Source organism: Phragmites australis, chromosome 3, assembly GCF_958298935.1.
Source record: "Phragmites australis chromosome 3, lpPhrAust1.1, whole genome shotgun sequence".
Classification (NCBI taxonomy): Eukaryota; Viridiplantae; Streptophyta; class Magnoliopsida; order Poales; family Poaceae; genus Phragmites; species Phragmites australis.
This window is the reverse complement of record NC_084923.1, coordinates 2,107,153-2,131,923: the sequence shown is the minus strand read 5'-3', so window position 1 is coordinate 2,131,923 and position 24,771 is coordinate 2,107,153. Positions and strand designations below refer to the sequence as shown.

Genomic DNA, 24,771 nt, shown 5'->3' with positions numbered 1-24,771 from the left:
ATATCATGTGACGATAGGTACTAATTGTTAAAAAGTCTGATGACATATTATGAGTTACAATAATAAATACGGTGGCAATTGATATGGTGACAGGATGTTTTTAAAGTCTTAGGTGTCCGATCCACACAAGATCACACCGTACCGCCCTTGCCAAGGCGTCGCCCCTGCGACCCCTTGTGCGCCCACGCGCTGCCCTATGCACAGGGAAAGAAGGACACAGAGGAGGAGGGAGGAAAAACAATGATGGAAAGGTAATTTTTTATTTATATCTGTAGAAATTTCATAAACTAGTTAGAAATAGTCTAAAAATTTTAAGTAAATTAGAAATTTTAGAAATTAGTTTAGAACCGTTTATAAAATTGAGAGTAGTTTAAATTTTTTAAAATTAGTATAGTTGTAGTTAAATATGTAGCATGATTTATAAAATATTTTAGATATTTCTGCGTTACTTTTGAATGAGCGTGATGAATTTTAGCAAATATAGTACCAATAAATATTTGAATTGAAGCGTGACGTAGGTAAAGTGTTACTGTGATTTAGGAATAATTTTTTAAGAAGTATTAGTAATAGTTCTTGAATGTGAGCATGATGTTGGTATAGGTGTAGTGCAATTTAGAAATAAATATTTAAAAGTATTAGAAATAATTCTTGGAATGTAAGTGTGGTGTATAAATAATTAAATGTTAGGATGTTAAGGAATTAACAGATAATAATATGATTTTAAAGTAATTAAATGATAGCAATAATTACATGTTGATTTAGGAATAATTTTAATAATATTAGTAACAGTAAAGTTTAGAATATCAAGGAATTAACAGACAATAATATGATTTTGCATCAGGATCTCAGGAGTAGTGGTTTTTATTGTGTATTATAGTGAAGGGTATGTTCAATAATGCGATAATGGGTAAATTTAAGTAATTTTTGAGGTTCGACTGTTACTCTAAATAACTTGGGTGAAATGTGACGTAGTCATGTGATAGGGATGTTACATGATGTGTTGAGAATTAACACGTCGGAGCAGCGTCTGTCGTTCAAAATTATGTTGCCTAGGTTATTTGAGACTAGGTGAAAATGGACTTTGCGAGAATGTGAAAATACACCTCGGTGGAGGCAATTTGTGAGGTTAGGATTGCAACGGGGTTTTGTCCAAGTTATGCTTGCAGAAGCGACAACTTTAAATTATGAAGCAGGGCCTCATATGCTGGTGGTGAAAATGTTATCAATAAGAAGGTGCAGGAGAGTGTGGTTCTGGAGGTTCCCCCACGGACTAGTGCAGTGGTTAAGGCATTAGGGGTAATGGAACGAGACACTTGTGGACCAGATAGAGGAAGATGATGACGAGTTCCGCAAATTTATGGACTCAGGTGCAGAAATTGCAGAGGAATGATCGAATTTTGCATTGAAGAAGTTGACAGTGGATGACGGACACGAGTCGTCATGGGCATATGATTCTATCGTGGTGACCAAAGACTAGATACTTCATGATTAAGTATATCTACAACATGCAGTGAAGAGATGGTATTTTTCGGAGATGAGTGAGTTCAAGGTGGTAATTTTTAATCATCGGACATACGACATAAAATATTTAGCTGAAGATTACACATGGCGAGTTCATGAATTATTGCTGATGTGTGATACTGTATTGTTAGCATCTATTGTTGAGCCGTATCTTTGCAACTTGAGCCAACCTCTGTGCGCACATAACAATATGATCGCTGATTATGTTGCAAATGTGATGTATTAAGAGATTATGAAGAAGAGTATGTCACCGTTTGAAGTTATGCATGCTATTAACATAAGATTTGAATATGAGATTTTGTATGATATGACATGAAGAATGAAACATAAAATATTAGAGAAGAGGTTTAATATATATAAAAATTCTTCTCACAACTTATTAGAGGTTATTCTGTATATGCTGTTGCTGCTTCTCCTGACGTTTTTTCAGCTGTGAATAGCATGCTTGTGTGACGTTTTTCTTTTTCTCGGCAAGCAGGCGGTGCAAGCCACATTCGTGCCACCGGACCATTCCGGAAGCAGAAAAATCGTGATACAGTTGTACAGCATTATACTGGTGGCCAGAGTAGCCGTGTAACACCGTGTCGTACCGCACGTACATGGTGAAAATTCTCGGGAGCCCCTCCTGTGCCTTTTCCGCCTTTTGGGAATACGGTACGGCCACATGGATTCCGCCCCATACGCAGGTGCGTCCATCTGCCTCGCCGTCCGTGCCACGCCCATGCCGCCGGCGGTGTGAACGGCATCAGCTGCGGCCTAACGAAAATACCCTCTCCCCGTCGCGTCCACACGCGCGCGCACGTCCGGCAAGCAAACGCGACATATTTGTGCGGCTTGCATCCGTTTTTTTCTGGAGGGCGTGCGCCGGGGAGCGCGTGGATGAGGCGCACGCGGCCCACATCCACCCATCCAGAGCTGGCGCGAAGGCTGGCACACGTCGCGAGCCGTAGACCCTCACGCCCGGAAAGATCCGAGGCGCGACGAAGGCCGAGGAGCACCTCCTCTTCACTCGTTCCCGCTATATAGCCGGCGCCGTGTGGCCGCCCTCGCGTACGTAGCCTCGCTCGCGCCGGACGGACGTCGCCCCGACTCGCGCTCGCCATGGACCCGTACAAGGTACGCGGTGGTGCTCTCGACCTCGGTATCTCTCGCGCTAGCTGCTCGCTCCGGCCGGTTTGGTGTGGTTGATTTGGTTTCCATGGTTGGGTCTCTGCGCAGCACCGCCCGTCGAGCGCGTTCAACGCCCCGCTCTGGAGCACCAACTCCGGCGCGCCCGTGTGGAACAACGACAACTCCCTCACCGTCGGCTCCCGAGGTACGCTCCCAGCTCGGTCCAAGTTCTGTCAGCGATGCCTTCGGCCTTCATCGTACGTGCAACCTGGAAAAACGACCCGTACGTACATCGGCTTGGGTTCTTCTACGGCTGCGCCGTGTTGGGCACTGTAGCTGTAGTTGGAACGTGCTACGAACCTGGGTACACTGTACTCTTACAGTGAGTCAGAGTAACAGGTCACGGTGATTAATCATGAATACTGTTCCAGCGATGACGGATATAAAGTCAAATTTTAGGAGATTTAAATGATTTTTTCTTTTTTTTTCTCTTCTTCCTCTTCTTTTTATTCTCTTCTTTCTCGCTTTCCATATCTAAAAATTATAGAAACACTTAGGGACTGTAAGTGTTTTTGATAGAGGTTTTACGTTGAATCCGCTCCTGTGTATCGGGACTTTTTTCCCGAAGATATATACTATACCGAGACCGGGTACACGGTAGCGCTAACTTTTTTTCCGGAAGGCTCCGATTGAAGTCATGTGCTGCGGATTCGCGTTGCGGTAGCACTACAGTCTCGAAGTAAAGGAGCACAATTTAGAAGCGTCATGGAGCACTTATGCTAGATTTTTAGGGAAGATGGCATAGGTATGACTGTATTGTTGACTTCATCCTCGATTTTTGTTGTTAGGCAAGCTCGTTTAAGTACCACAAGGCTAGTTTAATTTCTTAATCCCGTACGGGTTGGATGTGTCCCACATATCCAGATTCTCTTGTTCAGAAAATCCAAAATTACTAGTTCCAGACAATAATGTGCATCACTAGTCCAACTGCCGCATAAATGAAATAATTTTCTCACGTTCCAAACTGGCACGAAATCCTGCTGCTTAGTGTGGGATTAGTTGTCCCTATAGGGTTACGTCCGCATGGACTGTACACACATCCTGAACTAACTGAACTGAACAAATTGAATTGTAACTTACTAGGCCCGATCCTGCTGGAGGACTACCACCTGGTGGAGAAGCTGGCCAACTTCGACCGTGAGCGCATCCCGGAGCGCGTGGTGCACGCCCGCGGCGCCAGCGCCAAGGGCTTCTTCGAGGTGACCCACGACATCTCCCACCTCACCTGCGCCGACTTCCTCCGCGCCCCCGGCGTGCAGACCCCCATCATCGTCCGCTTCTCCACCGTCATCCACGAGCGCGGAAGCCCCGAGACCCTCCGCGACCCGCGTGGGTTCGCCGTCAAGTTCTACACCCGGGAGGGCAACTGGGACCTCGTTGGCAACAACTTCCCGGTGTTTTTCATCCGCGACGGCATGAAGTTCCCGGACATGGTACACTCGCTGAAGCCCAATCCCAAGTCGCACATCCAGGAGAACTGGCGCGTGCTCGACTTCTTCTCGCACCACCCGGAGAGCCTGCACATGTTCACCTTCCTCTTCGACGACGTCGGCATCCCCGCCGACTACCGCCACATGGACGGCTCCGGCGTCAACACCTACACGCTCGTCAACCGTGCCGGCAAGTCCCACTACGTCAAGTTCCACTGGCGCCCCACCTGCGGCGTCAAGTCCCTGCTCGACGACGAGGCCGTCACAGTCGGCGGCACCAACCACAGCCACGCCACCAAGGACCTCTACGACGCCATCGCCGCCGGCAACTTCCCCGAGTGGAAGCTCTACATCCAGACCATCGACCCGAACCACGAGGACCGCTTCGACTTCGACCCGCTCGATGTCACCAAGACCTGGCCCGAGGACGTGATCCCGCTGCAGCCCGTGGGGCGCATGGTGCTGAACCGCAACATTGACAACTTCTTCACTGAGAACGAGCAGCTCGCCTTCTGCCCCGGGATCATCGTGCCGGGCATCTACTACTCCGACGACAAGCTGCTGCAGACCAGGATCTTCTCCTACTCCGACACGCAGCGCCACCGCCTGGGACCCAACTACCTCCTGCTCCCGGCCAACGCGCCCAAGTGCGCCCACCACAACAACCACTACGATGGCTTCATGAACTTCATGCACCGCGACGAGGAGGTGGACTACTTCCCGTCCAGGTACGACCCCGTCAAGCACGCGCCAAGGTACCCCATCCCCTCCGCCGCGCTCACCGGCCGCCGCGAGAAGGTGCGTACCTCTCTCGCATCAAGTTGCTCGATTGCTCTACTCCATTAAGGAGTGATCAAGAATAATCCGTGGACAACAATTGCTGGTTGATTTGTGTGTGCAGACTGTGATCAAGAAGGAGAACAACTTCAAGCAGCCCGGGGAGAGGTACCGCTCAATGGACCCGGCAAGGTGCGTACAACCGAACCGATAGAATCGTCAAAGATGAAAGATATATAACATGAACTCGTGCGAATGAGTGAACTGTGTGCTTCAATATAACTGGATTCCATTGATCTTTGACTGGTTTCCAGGCAAGAGCGATTCATCAAGAGATGGATCGATGCGCTCTCCGACCCCCGCCTCACTCACGAGATCAGGAGCATCTGGCTCTCCTACTGGTCTCAGGTAAGCCCAGACACACACGCGCGCGCGCACACACACACACATCTCCACCGCATGCTCGCTCGACTGAAGGAGAGATTTATGAATTGATCCCTGTATGGTCGATCGATGCAGGCCGACAGGTCTCTGGGTCAGAAGCTTGCGAGCCGTCTCAGCGCGAAGCCGAGCATGTAAGATGAACCAACGGTGCAGCAACCAAACTCTGCTTTGTTCGTGGGTGCCTGAAACTGAATCCTTCTTATCGGCAAGAAGAACCTGATGCTACAAATATTAATTCTAGCATACCGAGTCTATTTTGTAAGAGGACATATGATTCCATCACATTTCTGTATCATCATCCTGTAATAATTTGTACTCTTGCAGCCGCGTTTCCCTTGATACGTCTTATTCGTAGTTATTGGAAGTGTACCTTATTAAATTAAGAATAAATTTGATACAGTAAATTAAAAGCATGAACAATGTTAGATGTTTATGGCTAAGCGATTAAGGAGAGAGTGTTAATCACATACATAAAAACTTTATTCCAATAACTATATATGCTTAAACATGATTAACTAACTTTTAGCACTAATATAAATAGTTGTGCTTAAGTAAGCATTTTGTCATCCGTTGAAACACATGTACTAGTGCGGTTAAGAAAAAAATCAGTGCGGTTGAGAAAAAAAAATGATTTTTTTATAAACACTTTCTCTAACATGCTCAGTAATCTTGCATTCGACCACCTACTCTCTCTCTCTGTCTTGTGATTACGATCTGGTTCTAGAACAACTCAAATTTGGGCACGAACGTCCCCTTTGGGCCACCAAATGGGCTATTGGGCTTATTGTGTCTCTTGGTCCATAACAAGGCCTAGGCAACACTGCAACGAGTCGGCCCACGACAACGTTCTGTAGATTCCGAGAGGGCACCTTCTTCCCAACAATTACAGCACATGGTTGCAAGTTCTGAGCGCTGTTAGCAGAAATCACTGCGCTCCCACCCAATAAACATAGCACAATGATCTATGGATCTTGCAACTTTCTGTGCGCATCTCTCTACACTCCACTTAGTCCACCGGAAAGCAGCTCGAGCAATAGTTTTTGCCAGGCACCGCACTACTACCCGGCCAGACACCACAGCGGCAGTTCTCTTGATCACGATTCCACTCCAATAATGCCTGCCATGCTCAAGGCAACGGAAAATCTATGACGACGACGAAGACAGCCATGAATTGCGTCGAGGTAAGAGGGGTCTAGATAGGGAGGCCACACGGCCGGGGCCATGATTGGCCCAGCTCGCCGAGGCGGGCGGATTTCTCGGTGAAGGGAGGATCTCCACTGGCTGACGAATGGCCAGCGCAAGAATCTTGGACGAATGGCCAGCGCAAGAATCTTGGACGAATGGCAGGAGGATCAGAACCATTAGACCTGAATAAACTGAGCGAGTGCGCACACCATTAGCGTCAGTGGGGGTGCACGGGGGGACACGCTCGCGGCTAACTTAATCGCCTTGCTAACCTCCACCATGGCATGCATGATCCGTATCTTGGTTAGTTTACTACTTGCTGGATATCATTCGTCGTGGTGAATCAGCTCCTTGAGCCACTCGATTTGTTTAGCTTGGTATCTCCTTTAGTTGCGTTAATGGCAGAAGAGTTTAGAATAGATGGAGATGCAGCTGTCGCTGCTTAGTGCGCACGCATACGAACGAACTGAAGCTGCAGGTGAGGCAGGTCGCAGTTTCAGCTGGACCAGACACCAGATTCACGACGAATATTTTGGCTCTGCAGGATCGACAGGTTGGAAGGTTTACTAGAAAAGAAAGAAAAAAAGATTCTGATACCATTGGAAATCGGTTCCCGATTAACTATGAAGGTTTTCTGCAACGCGAATATGCCAGATTAAGCATCGCGATTAATTTCTGCCAGTACTTCGGAAGCTTGTTCTTAATTCTGAATCCTGGTATTTAGAGTGTCTGAATCCAATCAAGCCTGAACATACCATGTTCTCGATCTACGAAAGTGCAGAGAAGTCGAGAAGCTAGGGAGGAAAATGTAAATAAAAAAGTATTTTTGATTGTATGGGCCATCTATATAATCTACAAGCATTGGAATCTTGTTCACGTCACGATTAGTTAATTTGACAAGTTGATCTCGTCGATTAGCGACGGAAGTATAATTGAATCGCCTTTGCAAGCTGCGTGCCGCCCACGGGTGCTAAGCACCAACCTGTATGCTGCTCTGGCTCCCGGACCAATAATTCAGTCAATGAAACATCCTTTGAAAAACAAATTAGGATGTTTACACAAAATCATCAAGTGAGCCTTTTTTTAAGAGGGAAGATGGGATGATTCATCTGTCTTAAATCTTACTAATTTGCTATAGACTCAGAGCAGTATTATTGATCGCTTAAACAGGGTCAGAGGCAGATGCAGTACAAAACATGCAACCTGACTGACTGTCCAATATCTCCGAAGCAAGTAGCTTCCCTCAAACTGAAAAGAGATTCCGATGTACAGCTTACTGGTAACAACAACCAACAAGCAACAACTTACCGTGAACAACTAAACAAACATGCATTCCTGTCGCATTACCAGCTGATGCAGCCGCTGATTATTCAACTTCAATTTAGATGCTCGCATCACCAAACCCTCTGAACTTTAGTTTGTTCAGGTAGCAAAAGTCTCCTCCCCACATTCCACACCACGTATGATGGATTCCAAGTCCCCATAAAACAAATCCCCTTTGGATCTTGGACCATTATGATATATGTGACTTGAACCATCGATTAATTGCTTGTGAGTGATGCAAAACAGAATCCCTATAATTAGACACAGTTTGCCTACCACCAACCTCCATGGGTAACTTCAGTTGTTAGTGATACAGTGGTACCAAAGCATGAGCATCTGAAGTTTTTTTTTTTTAAAAAAGCATAGAATCTGTACTGAACCCTATCTTTCTTCACATGAGTTTGGCCATACTCTTTCACCAACCCCACTTTTAACAAGATACTACTTCACCTACCACCATGGTTAGAAGGCTAATCTCGGCAGTGAAACATCTCATGGTATTAAACCAACTGCCAAAACACAGCTTTCTAGATATTTTCTTCTGTTAAAGGCTTGTGTCAGTATCAACCCATGATAGTATATTTGATCCCAAAATTTCAAACAATATCAGGCAAATCAGTAACCAGCTTGCTTGCTTGGGTTAAATTTCTACTTAAATATTAGGATGATGAGGGTTGAAATACGAACATGTCTCAGGATTCAAGACAACCAATAAGGGAAAATACTAGCAGCTCACGTAACACGCAGTACTGCACACGTATACGAGTTTGTGTACATATATAATCTCCGAGGCTGGAAGTATCTAATTGCTTGATGTGATACTATCTGTATGACATGCACTCGCTGCTACATTACATTGGATCCAATTCCATGGGCTGTTGCTAAATTCCACGCAAAAAGACAGAGCATAGGATGACGGAAGATTCACCTAAAGAAGGAAAAAAAATAGTGTCATCATCAACATTGTGCCATTTGAAAAAAGATTCTACCAAATTAAAATGCCATCAAATAATTGAGCCGTTTCTATCACAGCAAAAATCATCGACCGTACGTTCTAGCTAAGACTCCAATTAGCATTTCGTCAACTGTACTCCCAAGGACATTTTGCTTCTCTCATGGGCCATAGCTATTTTTAGATTGTAATCAAAGAGACCTATATTGTTAGCCTAAATATGAATTTCGCCTATATATTATTCCCATCAGTAAAAAGTATACCGTGTTGGGCATTGACATTGTCTCGAGAATTCAGCTTTGACAATTAAATCCTATTGTGGGATAACTACAAAACCCAATTAAAAATATGATAGTATCATGAAAGTACTTTGTGAGATAAATTTACATATGTGATTTTCTTATTTCTAAATACAATTTAAAGATTATTGAGAGCTCAAACTTCGAAAGAGGTGAATTTTAACAACTAGGTATTGGGCGCATCTGATGGCACCAGGGATTAAAATTTCGTTGAAATTTTACGAATTTAAGAGGGGAACGAAATTTCTAATTCTGGAATTTTTTTCACTAACATGTGGACCAATATAGAAGATAACGAAAAATGACCGAAATTTTAATGAAATTTCATAAATTTCGATCTTTTCACGGTAAATGAAAAAATAGTGAAACTTTTGGTTTTCGCCGATAATAAATGAAAAAAATTGTAAAAGAAATGAAATCCGCACCCAGCGTGATAAACCAAGTCAGGCGATAGTACGTCAAGGAGAAAAGTGGCAGGCACGGTAGAATCTTTGGTTGGCCACACCCAAGAAGGCAAGAGCACAACCGGAGCTGAGCCGATACGTGGTCACAGCCGTTGTCCGTTGAGCCGCACGCCGCGCTGGTCGTCGCCGTCTGCCACCGCACGACGGCGCGTGGCCCATCCATCATGGCCACGTCATCCCTCCGGAGGAGAATACCGGCCCTGCTCCTGCCGGGCCCACCGAAACCCAGTTGACTTCCGGCCCCACCCGCCAATTCGCCCAGTGGTCCCCACGCGGTGGGGAGAGGTATTGGAGATCCCGTCGTCATCGTGCAGGCACACAACAAAGATGCAAAGGGCGCAGAGAGAGAACGCACTCCGAGGAGGGAACGCCTATTGGCAGTTTTGCATTGCACAAGTACGATTCTACCACCATCACCTATTCACCTCTCTCTCTCCCCCTCTGTCTCGGATCCTTGAGACGCAGACAGAATCACTTCTACAGAACTGAACTTATCAGACAGAACTGCGTAGGCAGGAGCAAGCTGCTGCTCCCACTGTTCTATTGGAGCACTGTTGCTGCGACGAGAGATCGACATGCCAGTGAGGTGGGTTGGTTTGGTTCATGGCATCTGATGCAGTAAAGCTGTTTTTTTTTTGGGGTCTGGTCTTGTTCTTCTTCCTTGCCTTTCTCTTGTGGGGAAGCGATAGCACTGGTTGCGGCCGCAGATGTTTGCGGTTGGTTGGTGAAATGGTTAGTGGGCCGTATTGTGTTTCTTACTGCCACTTTCTTCATCCACCGGGGGCTGATGGCGATGTGTGTCGCTCTCTCTTTCCGCGATGGGAATGTTTCGTCCGTAGGCAGGCTTCGCCTCCCCCACCCCGCTCGTGTTGTGTGGTGCGAGGACGAGTGGTTTCCGTTGTGGCAGCCATGTGCCCAAAAAGATCGTCTGTTCCTTGGAGTATTTGACGGAAAAGATTATCGTTTTTTTTTTCTTTTTGGTGCACAGTTAATCCAGGTTCGTTGTTCCTGGCTCCGGTTGGCTTCTTGGCTGCGCTGCAGCGGCGGTTGCTGCTGTTCTTCTCCGATTGGCATACGAAGATTTGGTTTTTGAAGCCGAGCGAGCGAGCGAGCTGGTTTTACTAGTTATACGGGCATGGAGCAGGCGCAGCAGACCGACGAGGACGGGTTGCTGGGCTGCGGCGCGATGGAGGACGTCGCCGTTGGCGACCTGGATCTCATGGAGGAGCTGTTCCTGGCGGCGCCGGGGTTCGATTTCTCCGAGTTCTCGCACCCCGACGCCGGCGCGTGCGGTGGCCCTCTCTCGCCGCTGTTCGACATCTGCAGCACGACCACCACGGCGACTCCCGCCGCGCCGGCCGGCGAGGACGACAGGGACGAGCCGGAGAGGGTCGACGGGATCGATGCGAGCCCGCCGTGCCGCGGCTGGCTGTTCCAGCCAAGACAGGAGGCGGTGGCCACGGTGAAGGAGCGGCTGCGGCGCGCGTTGGAGCGCATCGCGTCGCTGTCGCAGCCGCAGACCGGGGAGCTGCTGGCGCAGGTATGGGTCCCCACGGTGATCGGCGACCGGCAAGTGCTGACGACGTGCGGGCAGCCGTTCTGGTTGGACAGTCGGAACGAGCGCCTCGCGAGCTACCGGACGGTGTCGATGAAGTACCAGTTCTCCGCCGATGAAAGCTCGCGCGCCGAGCTGGGGCTGCCTGGCCGCGTCTTCGTCGGTCGCGTCCCCGAGTGGACGCCCGACGTCCGCTACTTCTCCTCCGAGGAGTACCCGCGCGTCCGCCATGCGCAGTACTTCGACATCCGCGGCAGCGTCGCGCTCCCGGTGTTCGAGCCCCGGACCTGGGCCTGCCTCGGCGTCGTCGAGCTCGTCATGACCACACAGAAGATCAACTACGGTGCCGAGATCGAGAACATCTGCAGTGCTCTCAAGGTAGATTGCCCATTGCTGCTCCTCTTGTTCGTCTTGATCCTCCAATCCGCCCTGCTCTTGTTATGTTCTTAACCTGTTCGCTGAAATGTCCTTGGGAAAAGGCGTGATAACTACCTGGCACGCCAATTCCCGAAGTAATCAGTCTTTCCACCTTCCTTTCTTTGGTGATGTTCTTGTTTTAGTAAGACTTGTGTTTGTGGACATTTACAGGAGGTTGATCTCAGAAGCTCCGATGTTTCCAGTGATCCCCGTGCAAAGGTGAGCTGAAAGATATCAAGATCATAGTGTTATGCCGAAGCATTGTTATCAGTGACAGATGCTTCTTACTCCTTGTTAGGTGGTTGATACTTCTTACCGAGCAATTGTACCAGAGATCGTTTATGTTCTCAGAACTGTTTGTGAGAGACACGAACTGCCACTGGCTCAGACATGGATACCGTGCATCTGCCAGGCAAAGAGGGGAAGCCGCCACTCCGATGAAAAATCCAAGTACTGCGTGTCCACTGTGGATGAGGCGTGTTACCTCCGCGACACAAGTGTAAGGGGCTTTCACCAAGCTTGCTCCGAGCATCATCTGTTCAGAGGTGAGGGTGTTGTTGGCAGGGCATTTGGGACGAACGAGCCATGTTTCTCCCCGGACATTACTGCCTACAGCAAGGTCCAATACCCTCTCTCACATCATGCAAGACTTTTCAGCTTGAGGGCTGCAGTGGCCATCCGACTGCGAAGTGTCAGGACTGGAAGCCTTGACTTTGTCTTGGAATTGTTCTTGCCAATGGACTGTGTAAAGAGCGAAGAGCAAAGGTCCATGCTTAATTCTTTGTCCATTACAATACAGCAGACCTGCTATACATTACGAGTTGTCAGTTTGAAAGAACTGGTGGATGAAGGATCATTTGAAACAAGTGCACTAACCCCACCAGAATGTTATGCCAAGTCTATGCATGAAAACTTGGATGAGCTTTGTAGTGGCACTGATGTTCCTGCACGGACAACATCGCTGGAAGCTTCTGAGGAGGTATCCTCATGGATAGCAAGCCTTGTGGATGCTCAAAATAAGGGAGTGAAAGAAATGGATGGCGACCTACCATTTGGATTTAGCAAGCAAGAGGATGAAGGGTTTAGTGTTACAGCTGGCTGGCATACTTCACCAGTACTAGGGCCTGAAGGAAGTATCTTTTCAGGGTTTAAGCAGCATGAAGAATACGAGGTCAAGGAGGAAACTTGTTCTAGAGATCCAAGCTCTTCGAAGTTGGACAAAACAGTAGAGAAGCGGCGCACTAAGATGGAGAAAACCGTTAGCCTGGAAGAGCTTCGGAAGCATTTTGCTGGTAGCCTGAAAGAAGCTGCAAAGAATTTAGGAGGTAACTTCTGACCCAAAGGATCCCTACAGCTCTTTGCCATTCCTTTTGTTTTAGTACCTTTCTCTGTTAGGATGAATAGTGAGTAGCTTGTGATCGCTGTTGTTTTTGCAACAATTGCAAGTAAAAGACACACCGCTCTTTGTGCTTCGTTACAATTTTCAATGTCTTTATTTAACTATTTCACCCATTTGTTTCAGTGTGCCCTACTACACTGAAGAGAATATGCAGGCAGCATGGAATTAATCGTTGGCCATCACGGAAGATCAGAAAAGTTGGGCACTCCTTAAAGAAATTGCAAATGGTCATTGATTCGGTACATGGTGCTGAAGGAACAGTGCAGCTCAGCTCGTTCTATGAAAACTTTACCAAGGCCACATGGTTAGAAAGAGAGTCACAGGGGGATGTCACTTATTCAATATCTGAGCAAAAAGCTCACTTGGAACCTTCGATTCCTGATCGGCAGTGCGAGGGCAGATTCACTTCACATACTTCTGGCTCTAATTCCCTCTCCCCCTCTTGCAGCCAAAGCTCAAATTCCAGCCATGGTTGTTCCAGTGGTTCGAAGTCGCAACAGCATGGCAGTGCTCCCCAGCTTGCCATTAAGCAAGAAGTTTTCGTGGAGGAGAATCAGAGTTCCACGCTACTGAAAGCTGTGAGCCATGCAGAACTGCAGATGTTTACTGAAGAAAGACCTGTCACCCTGTCTAGGCCCCAGAGTCAAATGCTTTTAAGTGAACAAAAACCAATGGAAAACATGTCAGGCATGCAGTCTAAGCCTGATTCTCTCAAAATAAAAGCCATGTATGGCGAAGAAAGATGCATATTCCGACTTCAGCCTAGTTGGGGATTTGAAAAGCTAAAAGAAGAAATTGTAAAGCGGTTTAGCATTGCTGAGGAGACCCGTGTGGACCTTAAGTACTTGGATGATGAATCTGAGTGGGTTCTTTTAACATGTGATGCGGACCTGCTGGAGTGTATTGATGTGTACAAGTCATCAAGTGCTCAAACAGTAAGAATCTTGGTAAATCCTACTGTTCAGCCAGTGCTTGGTCAAACTGGTTTGTCCTGACAATGCTCTTCCAGGATGCAGACAAGCATCCCATCTCTCGTCTTGAAGTAAATATTGTGTTGACATTGCCCTCAGTTTTAAGTCATGATGATATGCACAGGAAGCATCTGTAAATACCTACTGTGCTATCATCCAATGGTCAGATGGTCGGCAAACTTAGAACTGTGACCAACCAATGGTCAAATGCCCAGTGAGTTCTGTCTGTTGCTGCTTGGTGGTTGTGTGCCAGAATTGGAAAAGAAGTGATTGTTGATGTTCCCTGTCAGCACTTGGGATTAATTTTTTATGCAGTAAACTGCATACAATCTTGTCCGTGATAACAGAAGTTAGAACTTTGTACTTCTTGTTCAGGTTCATAACTGTAGAATTAGTTTGTTGCACTTAACAAACTAGTGTACAACATAGGTCAGAGAGTGGAGCCAGTAGGAATTTGTCGAAATGAAGCTTTGGATTAGGTTTAGCAGTCATGACCAAGTTACAGAACAAATGTTAGCTCTTTTGGGGTTTGATCCGTTGCACAATTCTGAAGTATTTGCTTCAAGGTTCAACATTTAAAAGATCACCAAAAGTTACAAGCTCTGTAATCAACATAAGCGTGCTTACGCTGTCATATGTCAGTTTAGCCACGCTGAAATGTCTTCTCACCAGTGTAAGTATCGATGAAACTGTTTCTTTTGGCATTTATTTTCCCTTCATTTTGTCAATCACACTGCAGTTGTACAGTAAGCTAATCTTGCTTTCGTTCCCATGTTCCAGAGCAAAAGGAGCTTGAGCAGAACACCTGGAGCTATGACAACACAACAATATATGCATCAAGCTTATCTCCAGTCAAAATGCAATTTTGTTGGTCCGAGATCAATGCTAGCATCGAATCTTGTATGCATTCCGTAGTTTATCATATTTCTGCTTCACCGTTTCAGAAGGGAAGGTGGTTTTGGACACCCTGAATAATTTGACAGTTGGAAGGCAGAAGATGTCCTAGTCGCCTAGACGACATCGGTGCATAGAGTTTTTTCCCCCTCATTTTCTTTCAGTACTGGAATGCTATAGTGTTTTGAGGTACTATGTTGTGTATTTTGTCCTCAAGTTTGCAACATGTGCATTTATTTGAGAAATCATAATCTGTATATATGTGCTGTTCCTGAGTTGCTTACAGCTTACGATCGTCGTCGCATCCTGGCATCTGGCTACGCTGCACTTGGTCGAGAGAGGCTCCAGCTGATGCATCGTGCGCGGCCGGTGGAACGGCGCCCGGCGGCTGGAGGAGGGCTGCTAATGGAAGAGGCCGAGTTTACGCAGCCGCTCAATTTGCATCGCCCGCCGCCGGTGCACCTCTTCAATCGCGGCGGCGGCCTGGGCCTCTTGGATACAGCACTCATGATGAAGCCGTCCAGGTCCGGGTCGTAGCTCCGGTCCGACTCCCAGCCGTTGCCCTTGGCCCTCGGAACGCTCCTCACGGCGTCGTGGTCGTGGCCTGACCGAATCCGACTCGGGCACAGGCTTCGAACACTGTCGGTTTCCCCTGTCCGATTCGGGTCCATTCCGGAACTCGGTCACCTAGCTAATTTGAGACTAATAGACTCATATCGTATCGTTTGCAAAGTAAGATTGTTGACAATAATTGCAAAGTAAGAATTAACTTTGTGTTGATTAGTAGAAGCTCAACAATGTAGCTGTGCATCCAAGTGTTCTTAATTAGCAGCGCGATCAAGTAATCATGCATCAACACGGCTTGGAAGAATCATGATGATACGGTGACGGTGACCGTCGTGCGACGGGCCGCGGCGGCAGATCCCGGTGGCCCTTGGACCCCGCGGTCTCCTGCAGGGCCTCGATCTCCTCGAGCGCGGCGACGACGTCGGCCATGGACGGCCGGCTCTTGGGGTCGCCTGAGAGGCACTTGTTCGCGAGCCTGGCGGCCCGGAGCGCGGCATTGGGCGGGTACCGCCCGCCGAGCCGCTGGTCCATGAGGCTCGTCAGCTTCCGCCTGCCGGAGAGGTACGGCCGCGCCCACTCCACCAGGTTGCTCTGGTGGCTCGGCCGGTTCAGGTCGTGCGCGCGCAGCCCCGTCAGGAGCTCCAGCAGCACCACGCCGTAGCCGTACACGTCGCTCTTCACGTACAGGTGACCTGCATGCATGCAGAGATCAGCGGGACATCAATGTGAGCGGCCTGGCCATGACATGCCGAGCTAGCGACGAGCGACGCCGTGCCATCGTGCAAACCCACCGGTGGCGACGTACTCCGGCGCGGCGTAGCCGTAGGTGCCGATGATCCGGGTCGTGACGTGCGACTTCCCGGCGGAAGGGCCGTTCTTAGCGAGCCCGAAGTCTGACAGCTTCGGAGTGAAATCCTGAAAATGTATATATGGTCAGTAACCGTGATTGAAGCTGGTCTCGTCGAGTTTGCAACGATGTGCCGAGGAGAAGGTTGGAGGATTTACCGAGTCGAGGAGGATGTTCGACGCCTTGAAGTCCCTGTAGATGATCTGCTTCTCCGACGAGTGCAGGAAGGCGAGGCCGCGCGCCGCGCCGATGGCGATCTTGAGCCGTAGGCTCCATGAGAGCGGTTCAAATGTTGCACCCCCTGCTCAAAGATTTTGACTCCAACAAGTCAGACAGGACTCTCATACAGCGTACCATGTGTGGTTACTATTGCCAAAAAAAATATTTAGTCTGCTATGGACAAGGCACGTATGACTCGTACAAGCGACTTGCTTAAACTCGTCAAACTCCAGATCAACATGTGATGCAGCTGCTAGGATTGCCCGTCCAGCAGTCAAACAGGCTTCTAGAGGGTCAAGATGTCTGTAAATCCAGATCCGGCTCTGACATTTCGGTGGCTCAGTATGAGATTAAAAATGGAGGTCATTATTAAATATAAATCGTTCAGATTCAATTTTTTCAGTTTATTTTTGAACCGATATACACAATATACATATACATATACATATGGGACCTCTGGGTTTTGGGGGACCGGGGCGGCCGCCCCACTCGACCGTAAATCTAAGGCGTTTTTTTTTGTTCTTATTCAGACAAAATGCATGCATGGGTCCCTTATGTCTTAGCTAGGTTAGGCAGGGAGATTATGCTGTCAGGAAGTCAACCATACGAAATTACCTCTGCAGTTTGTCAACCTTATGTAAATTACAAAAATGGACCAGATTTTGTCAAATCAGAATCGCTGAGGTGTACAATGGCAACGCTAGACTTACTCCTGAAGAGATGGTTTTCCAGGCTGCCTTTGGACATGAACTCGTACACCAGGAGCAGCTCCCTGTTCTCGCCGCAGTAGCCCAGGAGCCTCACCAGGTTCGGATGCGACAATCTGCCCAAGAAGTTGACTTCGGACTACACTTGCAGAAGAAGAAATGGAAATGAGCTCAGCACTAATCAGAGAGCAGTACAACTCAAATGAACATGCACATGAGGTCTAAACATATCCAGCTTGGCAAAACAAGCAACGGGGCACGTTGACACTGCATTAGTACATTGATTGCCACAACATGTTCTCCAAATGTCAATCATAACAAAGCTACAAGGTATGAAGTATGCAGTGGTGGCATGATAGGGAGGAAACCAAAATGGATTGAAAAATCGGAACTTCACGGCAAAGGCAGGTAAGAACTAAAACGGTTGAAAGCCCACAAATGGCAAAAAGAACATTTCATCCAACAAGAAAGAAGGGGGAAAAAACTTTTTTAGCACATAAAATCGAATGAATCGTCCAAATAAATGCAAAAAAAAAATGCCCTTTTCATGAAAAACAGAGAAGAAATTCAAATTGGATGAAGCTCTGTTAAGACTAAATGAGCTCAGGCATGCGAGCAGCGAAGCAATTCAAGAGCCGATGGATTAACGGGACTCACCTGCCACTCCTGCAGGCCCTGGACGCTCTCCGGGTTGAGCTTCTTGACAGCGACGACGACGCCGGCGGTGCTCTTGGCCGGGTTGAGCGTGCGCTCGTCGATCCACCCCTTGTACACCCGGCCGAACCCGCCCTCCCCGAGCACCATCTCTGGCTTGAACCCCCGCGTCACCGCCCGCAGCTCCGACAGCGTGAACTCCCGCAGCCTCGGCTCCTCAAGAACCCGCCCCGGCGCGCTCGGCCACGGACGTCCCTTCTCTTGCCTCCCGCCGCTGCCGGCGTCGCTTACCTTGGGCCATGTCGGCTGCCCTGCACATGTGCACATCAGCACGATCAAATCGAACCATCACGACCGCGTAACTGAATCGAACCGGAGCGAGATGATCGAATTGAACTGAAGCAGAGGCGTGCTTGCACGGGGGCGTACCTTTCCTTGGACCAGTGGATTTCGCGGCGGCGTCAGGGGAGCCGAAGCAATTGCCCATGGCGAAAGTAGGCGTCGATCTGCTCCTCGCGCGCGCGCACGGGCGTGTGATCTTTGTGCTGGTGTGCGTGTGTGCTTAGGAGATGCGTTCAAGAGCGGAAGGAAACGGGACGTGGGCAGCGTGGCGACTGGCGAGGCGGAGGAAGGAGATGGCGAAGGGCTCGGTCCATGAACGAAGTCGCCTGCCACGGTTGGCGTCACTGAACGATCTGGTTGACCCCATCCGTGGGCTCGGTCCCTGGAAGTGTTTCTTGCTGCGACGTAAGTACGTGCGTCCTTGCTAGGCTGCGCTGTTTAATCTGCAACGCTTGACGAACGCCGCACGCGTCCACGAGTCCTTGCTCCGCGCTCTACGGGTCGGTAGGGATAAAAATGGACGGGATAAATTCCGTTCCGTTTCGATCCGTTTTCTATATTTTCTTATCTGTTTTTGATTCCGTTTTTGAGAGAAAATGTGAAAATGAAAACGGTTATTAGGTTTTTCCGACCGTTTTCGGATTTCTCGTTTTTAATCTAGAATTTTTCGTTTTTCTAATTGAGATTAAACTTCACAAATCACAATGTAATCTATACGTCAAGCCCGATCGGTCAGTCCAAACATAACTCTTATCCCAAAGTTCAACCAGATCCTAGTGGTCCAGTCTCAGTCGACTGCTGACCTACCGATGTTGTTCAAGCTCTTTCACCACCTCCAATCCTAATCTTTGTATGATTATATGTTATGTTTAGTACTCGAGTTACGACATGGTAGTTATTTTTTCAGTTGATCCTTATGTCATTATATGGTTCATCTGTGTATGATATAAATTACTTTTGTTGGTGTGAATTAATTATGTGTCACGCCTATACTTGAAATCATTGTTTTATAGATCGGTGTTCTCATTTTAAATTATCGGTTCCTGATTGATACCCGCATATTTATGTTCAGATTGGTTCGTTTTTGATATCCCGACATTCTCGAGTTCGTACCCGTTTCCGGTTTTCCCGTTTTCGATTCTGTTTTCGAGAGAAAATGTGAAAATGAAAACGGTTAGGAGGTTTTCCCGACCGTTCCTGTTCGTTTTCATCCCTACGGGTCCGTAGAGCGAAGCTGAAGCCTGAAACTGCTAGCTGGTTGAGTAGATGATGATCACTAATCAATCATTTAGGTCTATTTTTTTAAAACACTAATACAACTTGTAGACGCACCTATACTCATATCATCATATTCATGCACTCGTATAGTGTCTACCAAAGACTTAAGATATGAAGCTTTCTATGGTTGTCAAGGAGTATGTCGTCTATTACGAAAGAAATTTTTTGTTTTGATGAGACATATAATGAGCCAGCATAAGATTTGATCGCTGATGAGTGGAAAGTACACCACCTCCATTATCCATCCAAGTTAATGATTGGTTCTCCTCTGTGCCTGATTAGTCCGGAAAAACTTCGTATTATTGGCATATGGGAATGAACCACGGATAAAACGAAGCAGATACGTCGCTACACCGGCTTCAGCGCAGCTGCTCTTCCGTTTCCTGGAAACTAGGCTTGCGAGTTGCGCCGCACACTGCACGCAGACGTTTCGCCGTTGCTTCCTTGGGCCCTCAGTGAGTTCAGGACCCTGCTCACCGATCGAATCGCCAATAGAGTAAATCTATTACATATATTAAAGTCCAAGATTTAGAATAATTGCAGAGAGCAAGTTGCTGTACGTGCACTTATGTATATATATATGTATTCGTACATATTTTTTTTTTGCAAAATTCTAAAAAAAATAGCAGAAATAATAATAGTTATATTGATAAATCGGCTGAAATAATCTAAAATGTATAGAAAAATATCTAAAACTTATAAAAAATATGAAACAAATTTAGTTAGATTCGTATTAATGTTGCCTACATGTTAAAATTATATGCACGCATAAAAGTAACATTGTTTTTTATAATTAAATAAATATGTTAAATATTAATAAATTTATAAATAAATATCAAGATATCCAACATTAGTGAACCTAATTTTTTTATGCTCTGTGAAATAAAAAAGACTCAGCGCGACAATCCACATGGTTAATTCATGCGGCCGCAGTTGCTTGGCCGTTGGTGACTGCCGACAGCGTTCGGTGCTGCGAAATCAGAAGATCGAGAGCTAGAAACCAGCTGATGCCGCCAGTGGTTTCTTTTTTCGTTTCCCTTGATCTCTTTGGTCCAGTTGACGTACAGCTTTTCTCTTTTATTATATATATACATATATATATATATAATTACAATAGTTTCAAAAAAAGAAACCAGCTGGTTTTTGGTGAAATCAAGTGGTTTGATGTGTTTCAGCAACTTCTGTTTCAAACAACAGGCGCAACACGTTTGTATCTAGGCCTGAAAGCTCGCTAAGCTGGTCGACCAATTCACAAGTCAAGCTTGCCTTCGTTGGAGATGAAGAAAGGAGGAGCAGAGTACTAACGACTCCCAATCATGAGTGTGTTTGTTACTCGTATTAGAATCATCTTGATTTTATCTGTATCTATATTCTTACAAGAAAGTCATTTATTTGTTTATATATATATATAATATATATATATATAGTTACTTTCTGTATCTACAGATGTAATTATATAGTTAAAGTCTGTTTCGGTAAATATGTTCGAATTAAGTTTCTCTGTAAAGTCTAATCCGGTGAATATATTGTATCGGTTACAGTGTTATACGGGCACACTCGTTAGTATAGGATGTAAGATCATTGTATCTGTCCATATAGACAATCAAACACTTTTACATGGTCATTACATCAGTAGGTGTAAGATCATTATATCTATCTATACATATAGTCAAATATTTTTTTTAAAAAAATTACTATATCCGTTTAATCTATTTTTTCTTTAAAATGTTCGCTGCAGCTTAAAAAAACCATTCGAGCATGTCAAAGCAGCAACGAGCGTAGGATTGCCGTGGCACCTCCCATGACGTGGCTGCTCTCCGTGGACCAAATCCATGGTTTGTCCCCCTGGTCACGTCCAAATCACATGGACACTGGATCGTAGCTGATGGAAACCACGCCACATTAATTTGACACGTTCTACGCAACTCGACAACGTTTCACGTGTGACACCCGAAACAAAATGTGAAATTCATTTGTTGACCATGAGACCTATAAGGACTATGAATTTTGATCTTTTGAACCATTATTTGGATGGATGATTAGATACAATAGATATGTAGATCTCATCAATGACGATTTTGTTTTGTTATGTAACATCATGTTTAGGCATTTGGTGAGTTCATGATAAGTCCAATAAATTTAAATCATTAGATAAAATGAAAAAAAAAGAAAAAGAATAAAATAAAGATAAGGTTAAGTGGGATCGATTCCCACCCGCACTCTGCTCGTTCGGCCCGATTCGCTCGTCCGCCGGTTCTCTAATGCTAGCCATGCCATTGCCGTTGCCCGACCTTTGCCTAGCCACTTCCTCTGGCCTCTGTCGTTGCCTCTCACCGCCTTGGCCGTCATCGCCCAGATGCACCGCCTCGGCCATGTTGCGCTGCCAGACTGCCGGCTGAAGTGCTATCGGCCGGTGGGCAAAGTGGGGTGCAGGGGGCGTGAGAGGGGGTTAGGAGGAAGGGCCGGATGACCAGGGAGGAAAGAGGAAGAGGAAGAAAAGGAAAGAAGGAAGAAGGAAGAAGGAGGAGGAGGGATTTTCACAAGTTAGCCGGTTTCCGTCGTTGATTTCTGATCTCACTCCAAATGTGACTTCTTTGTAGCCCTTAGTTACTTGTAGATAGTAGAGGTCAGTTATTTTCATCATCGGATTAGTGTTTCGATAATTTGTTTAGCGTGCAGAGATTTAATTTGATTTTGAGGTTTATTTGATGTTAGATTTGGAAGTTTGGTTAAAACATAAGTGGTAGGTCTCAACATTATATTTCCCATGACATCTGTCGTGGTGTTTTTGCCCTTTAGTCTTCGACCTTGTTGGAGGGGGTTCTCGCTCGACGTCGTTTAAGTGTAGTGGTAGATGCTCCTCCATAAATTTTAGATGTTGTGTTCGCGGGGTCTTCGAGCGTAGGAAATATTTATTTATTTTTGTGTGTGTTGTGGTTGTGCTAAGTGTGCAATGTCCAAGTGGTGCCGTTTCGAGACGCAGTTGGTGACCATCTTCATCTCCAGTAAAGGCAAATAAATGTAAGTAAATAACTACGTTTTAACTTGTTATTTGGTTACCAACATCTCTTAAATTCCGCACTTTCTAATAGTTTATTTAATGAAACGTGAATGTGTTACTTACATTCTGTATTTTGAAGGTTGGATGTTTTCCCTTGGATTAAGAGGTAAAGGAAGTGAGTTAGGTCTTCTATCTTGCAGTTGTTTATATTCCTCATACATGAAGCATGACGTAAACGTCTATATTAGAAATTATATATTTCGATTATGTAAAAGCTTGTTCCTTAACATTTATTTTTTTCGAAGTTTACTTGATTATTAAGTTATGAAGCGCAAGAAGCGAGTTTTGTCGCTTTATTGTTGTTCATTCATTATAGTATGCGATTTTGAAAGTATTATGCATATTTTGAAATTTATGTTGTTGGTTATGCATGAAGCATAGCATCTTGCATTGAAAGTTTCATCGTCGTCTTATGACCACGTTCGTACTTCGTACTGGTACAACATCGTACGTTGCTCGTGGAATATACGGCGCACACATTTACATTGCACATGGAGGGGGTAAGAATGAGGAAGAGTATGGCATATGTATACATATGGATGTCTATACTCTAATTGCTTTGATGTCGTTCTAATATTGCGAAGAAGTCTTTAATACTGTTTTGGATGTAACTAATACGGTGAATCATAGCTAGCAGATGATAGTACGTGTTGTTGTTCCTTTGTCAGGCTTAAATATGTTTTCCAGTTATTGTTAATCTGATCAACTTATTATCTTTATTAAAGATGAATGTTTAATCAACTGTAACTCAAAAGTTTGTTAAAGCAATTCACTTGCTGATATTTTCAAATCTCGCTCTTGCTATATTTCCAGGTACGCCTTGATGTGACATTAAGCATGCGGGATGAGTAGCAGCATAACTTTTGCACAAATCACCTTCACATATCTTTTTGGTTGTAATATCAGTTTGATGTATTTTAGTTGTTTGTTGTATGTCTGTCTCATTGTGGTATGAATGTATGATCAAGATTTGTTCCTCATTTTGCTAGGATATTTATTTATGTTAGTGTGATGATATATTTTTCTTTCTCTATGGTGTTTAGTCAATTATACTCTAGATCCAAGTGACATGCTACCGGTCGTAATGCCAGAGGAATCATTACCGCAAGGCACAGATTTTTTTGGTTCAGTGGTCTTGTAGGTTGGTTTGATGGCACTCCGAGCTCGTGTTTGTTACAAGGGTGCTACAACATGTCACTTTGTCTTTTCAAATGTCCAAGCATTGAGCTCAAAAATAAGAGAAATTCTACTATTTGCTATCGAATAATCATCGATTCTACGATTTGCCATCGAATAAATTCCGTTTACTTCTATACCATCGAATAAATTGTTCGGTTATTTATCTGCCATCGGCTCGTCTGATTTTTGAAGAATTCCGACACTACCCTTCGTTGTACTGTTCCTCCGCTGTGCTGTTGAGCTCATTATGAACAGTACCCGAGAGCTAAAAAAGTAAAAAAAATATGTTGATTTTTGTGCACGCTCTATAATTTATAATTAACCCATTTTAAATGTATTCACCTAAAAATACTGTGTAGAATTCAAACTAAAATTTCTCAAAATATGGTACTTTTGTAATACTGTGCATTACAAAGAACTCACTTTTTCACCGCGGGATATAATTTTAGAAATTATTACATCACATTAGAGGAATATTAGTAAATTTTCTCATATTTTTTTAAAATTTTTATGAGGCTTAAAAATTGCAAAAGTTACAAAAGTAGCACATTTTGAAGAATTTTAGTTTAAATTCTACACAGTATTTTTAGGTGAATACAGTTAAAATGGGTTGATTATGAATTATAGAGCGTGCACAAAAATCAACATTTTTTTTTGACTTTTTTTTATCTCTTGGGTACTGTTCATAACGAGCTGAACAATACAGTAGAAGGTTGTGTCGGAATTCTTCAAAAATCAGACGAGCCGATGGCAGATAAGGAACCGAACCATTTATTCAATGGTATAGAAGTAAAACGGAATTTATTTAATGGCGAATTGTAGAATCGGTGGTTATTCGATGACGAATTGTAGAATTTCTCAAAAAAGAACCCCCAAAAATTACATTGCAGCCGCTATGCAATGCAAGCGACAAAGGGTGAACTGGTGAGACATGCCTGTTCATCTCAAAAAGGGAAAAAGAAACGTAACTGTTATTTCACCGAGATCAATCCAGATTATCACGGAAGATGGTTGTGATAAAAAAAAAACATTCGATTTTTCACCGTCTGCAGACGATCTTTTCCAGTCTCTCTCAATTTTCAATCACTTAGCAACAATATCTAAGCTACGAGAGGA

The 24,771-nt window shown here is 45.5% G+C and overlaps 3 protein-coding genes across 6 annotated transcripts; 2 read left to right on the top strand and 1 right to left on the bottom strand.

Annotated features, from left to right (window-relative positions):
* Positions 1-2,466: 2,466 nt before the first annotated feature.
* On the top strand, positions 2,467-5,700 carry LOC133911509 (catalase isozyme C). The gene is made up of 6 exons (XM_062353773.1): positions 2,467-2,637; positions 2,740-2,836; positions 3,775-4,919; positions 5,023-5,090; positions 5,213-5,306; positions 5,418-5,700. Exons 1-6 carry the CDS (start codon positions 2,623-2,625, stop codon positions 5,475-5,477), a joined length of 1,479 nt encoding a protein of 492 aa, XP_062209757.1. The 5' UTR covers positions 2,467-2,622; the 3' UTR covers positions 5,478-5,700.
* A 4,292-nt stretch (positions 5,701-9,992) lies between these two features.
* On the top strand, positions 9,993-15,581 carry LOC133911505 (protein NLP1-like). Of its 4 annotated transcripts, none has more exons than XM_062353766.1 (7): positions 9,993-10,151; positions 10,554-11,498; positions 11,709-11,756; positions 11,836-12,862; positions 13,060-14,580; positions 14,688-14,990; positions 15,088-15,581. In XM_062353766.1, the coding sequence occupies exons 2-5, from the start codon at positions 10,701-10,703 to the stop codon at positions 13,929-13,931; spliced, it is 2,745 nt and encodes a 914-aa protein (XP_062209750.1). In that variant the 5' UTR covers positions 9,993-10,151; positions 10,554-10,700; the 3' UTR covers positions 13,932-14,580; positions 14,688-14,990; positions 15,088-15,581. The 4 variants fall into 4 exon arrangements, with proteins under 4 accessions (XP_062209750.1, XP_062209751.1, XP_062209747.1 ...); XM_062353767.1 differs by having other exon boundaries at positions 15,078-15,581; XM_062353763.1 differs by having other exon boundaries at positions 14,688-15,091.
* On the bottom strand, positions 15,553-18,551 carry LOC133911512 (probable serine/threonine-protein kinase PIX13). Its single transcript, XM_062353775.1, has 6 exons — positions 18,225-18,551; positions 17,799-18,106; positions 17,145-17,280; positions 16,374-16,516; positions 16,160-16,283; positions 15,553-16,060 (listed from the first exon to the last, which is right to left on the bottom strand). The coding sequence occupies exons 1-6, from the start codon at positions 18,280-18,282 to the stop codon at positions 15,654-15,656; spliced, it is 1,176 nt and encodes a 391-aa protein (XP_062209759.1). The 5' UTR covers positions 18,283-18,551; the 3' UTR covers positions 15,553-15,653.
* Positions 18,552-24,771: the final 6,220 nt, after the last annotated feature.

Excerpts from the sequence above, each read along its gene's own strand:
- LOC133911509 (XM_062353773.1), top strand. Across the intron at positions 2,837-3,774 it reads CCTCACCGTCGGCTCCCGAG|GCCCGATCCTGCTGGAGGAC; the intron begins GTACGCTCCCAG and ends GTAACTTACTAG. Across the intron at positions 5,091-5,212 it reads CGCTCAATGGACCCGGCAAG|GCAAGAGCGATTCATCAAGA; the intron begins GTGCGTACAACC and ends ACTGGTTTCCAG.
- LOC133911505 (XM_062353766.1), top strand. The coding sequence starts at position 10,701 with ATGGAGCAGGCGCAGCAGACCGACGAGGACGGGTTGCTGGGCTGCGGC. Across the intron at positions 11,499-11,708 it reads ACATCTGCAGTGCTCTCAAG|GAGGTTGATCTCAGAAGCTC; the intron begins GTAGATTGCCCA and ends GGACATTTACAG. Across the intron at positions 12,863-13,059 it reads AGCTGCAAAGAATTTAGGAG|TGTGCCCTACTACACTGAAG; the intron begins GTAACTTCTGAC and ends CATTTGTTTCAG.
- LOC133911512 (XM_062353775.1), bottom strand. The coding sequence starts at position 18,282 with ATGGGCAATTGCTTCGGCTCCCCTGACGCCGCCGCGAAATCCACTGGT. Across the intron at positions 18,107-18,224 it reads ATCCACTGGTCCAAGGAAAG|GGCAGCCGACATGGCCCAAG; the intron begins GTACGCCCCCGT and ends GCACATGTGCAG. Across the intron at positions 16,284-16,373 it reads CGAACATCCTCCTCGACTCG|GATTTCACTCCGAAGCTGTC; the intron begins GTAAATCCTCCA and ends ATACATTTTCAG.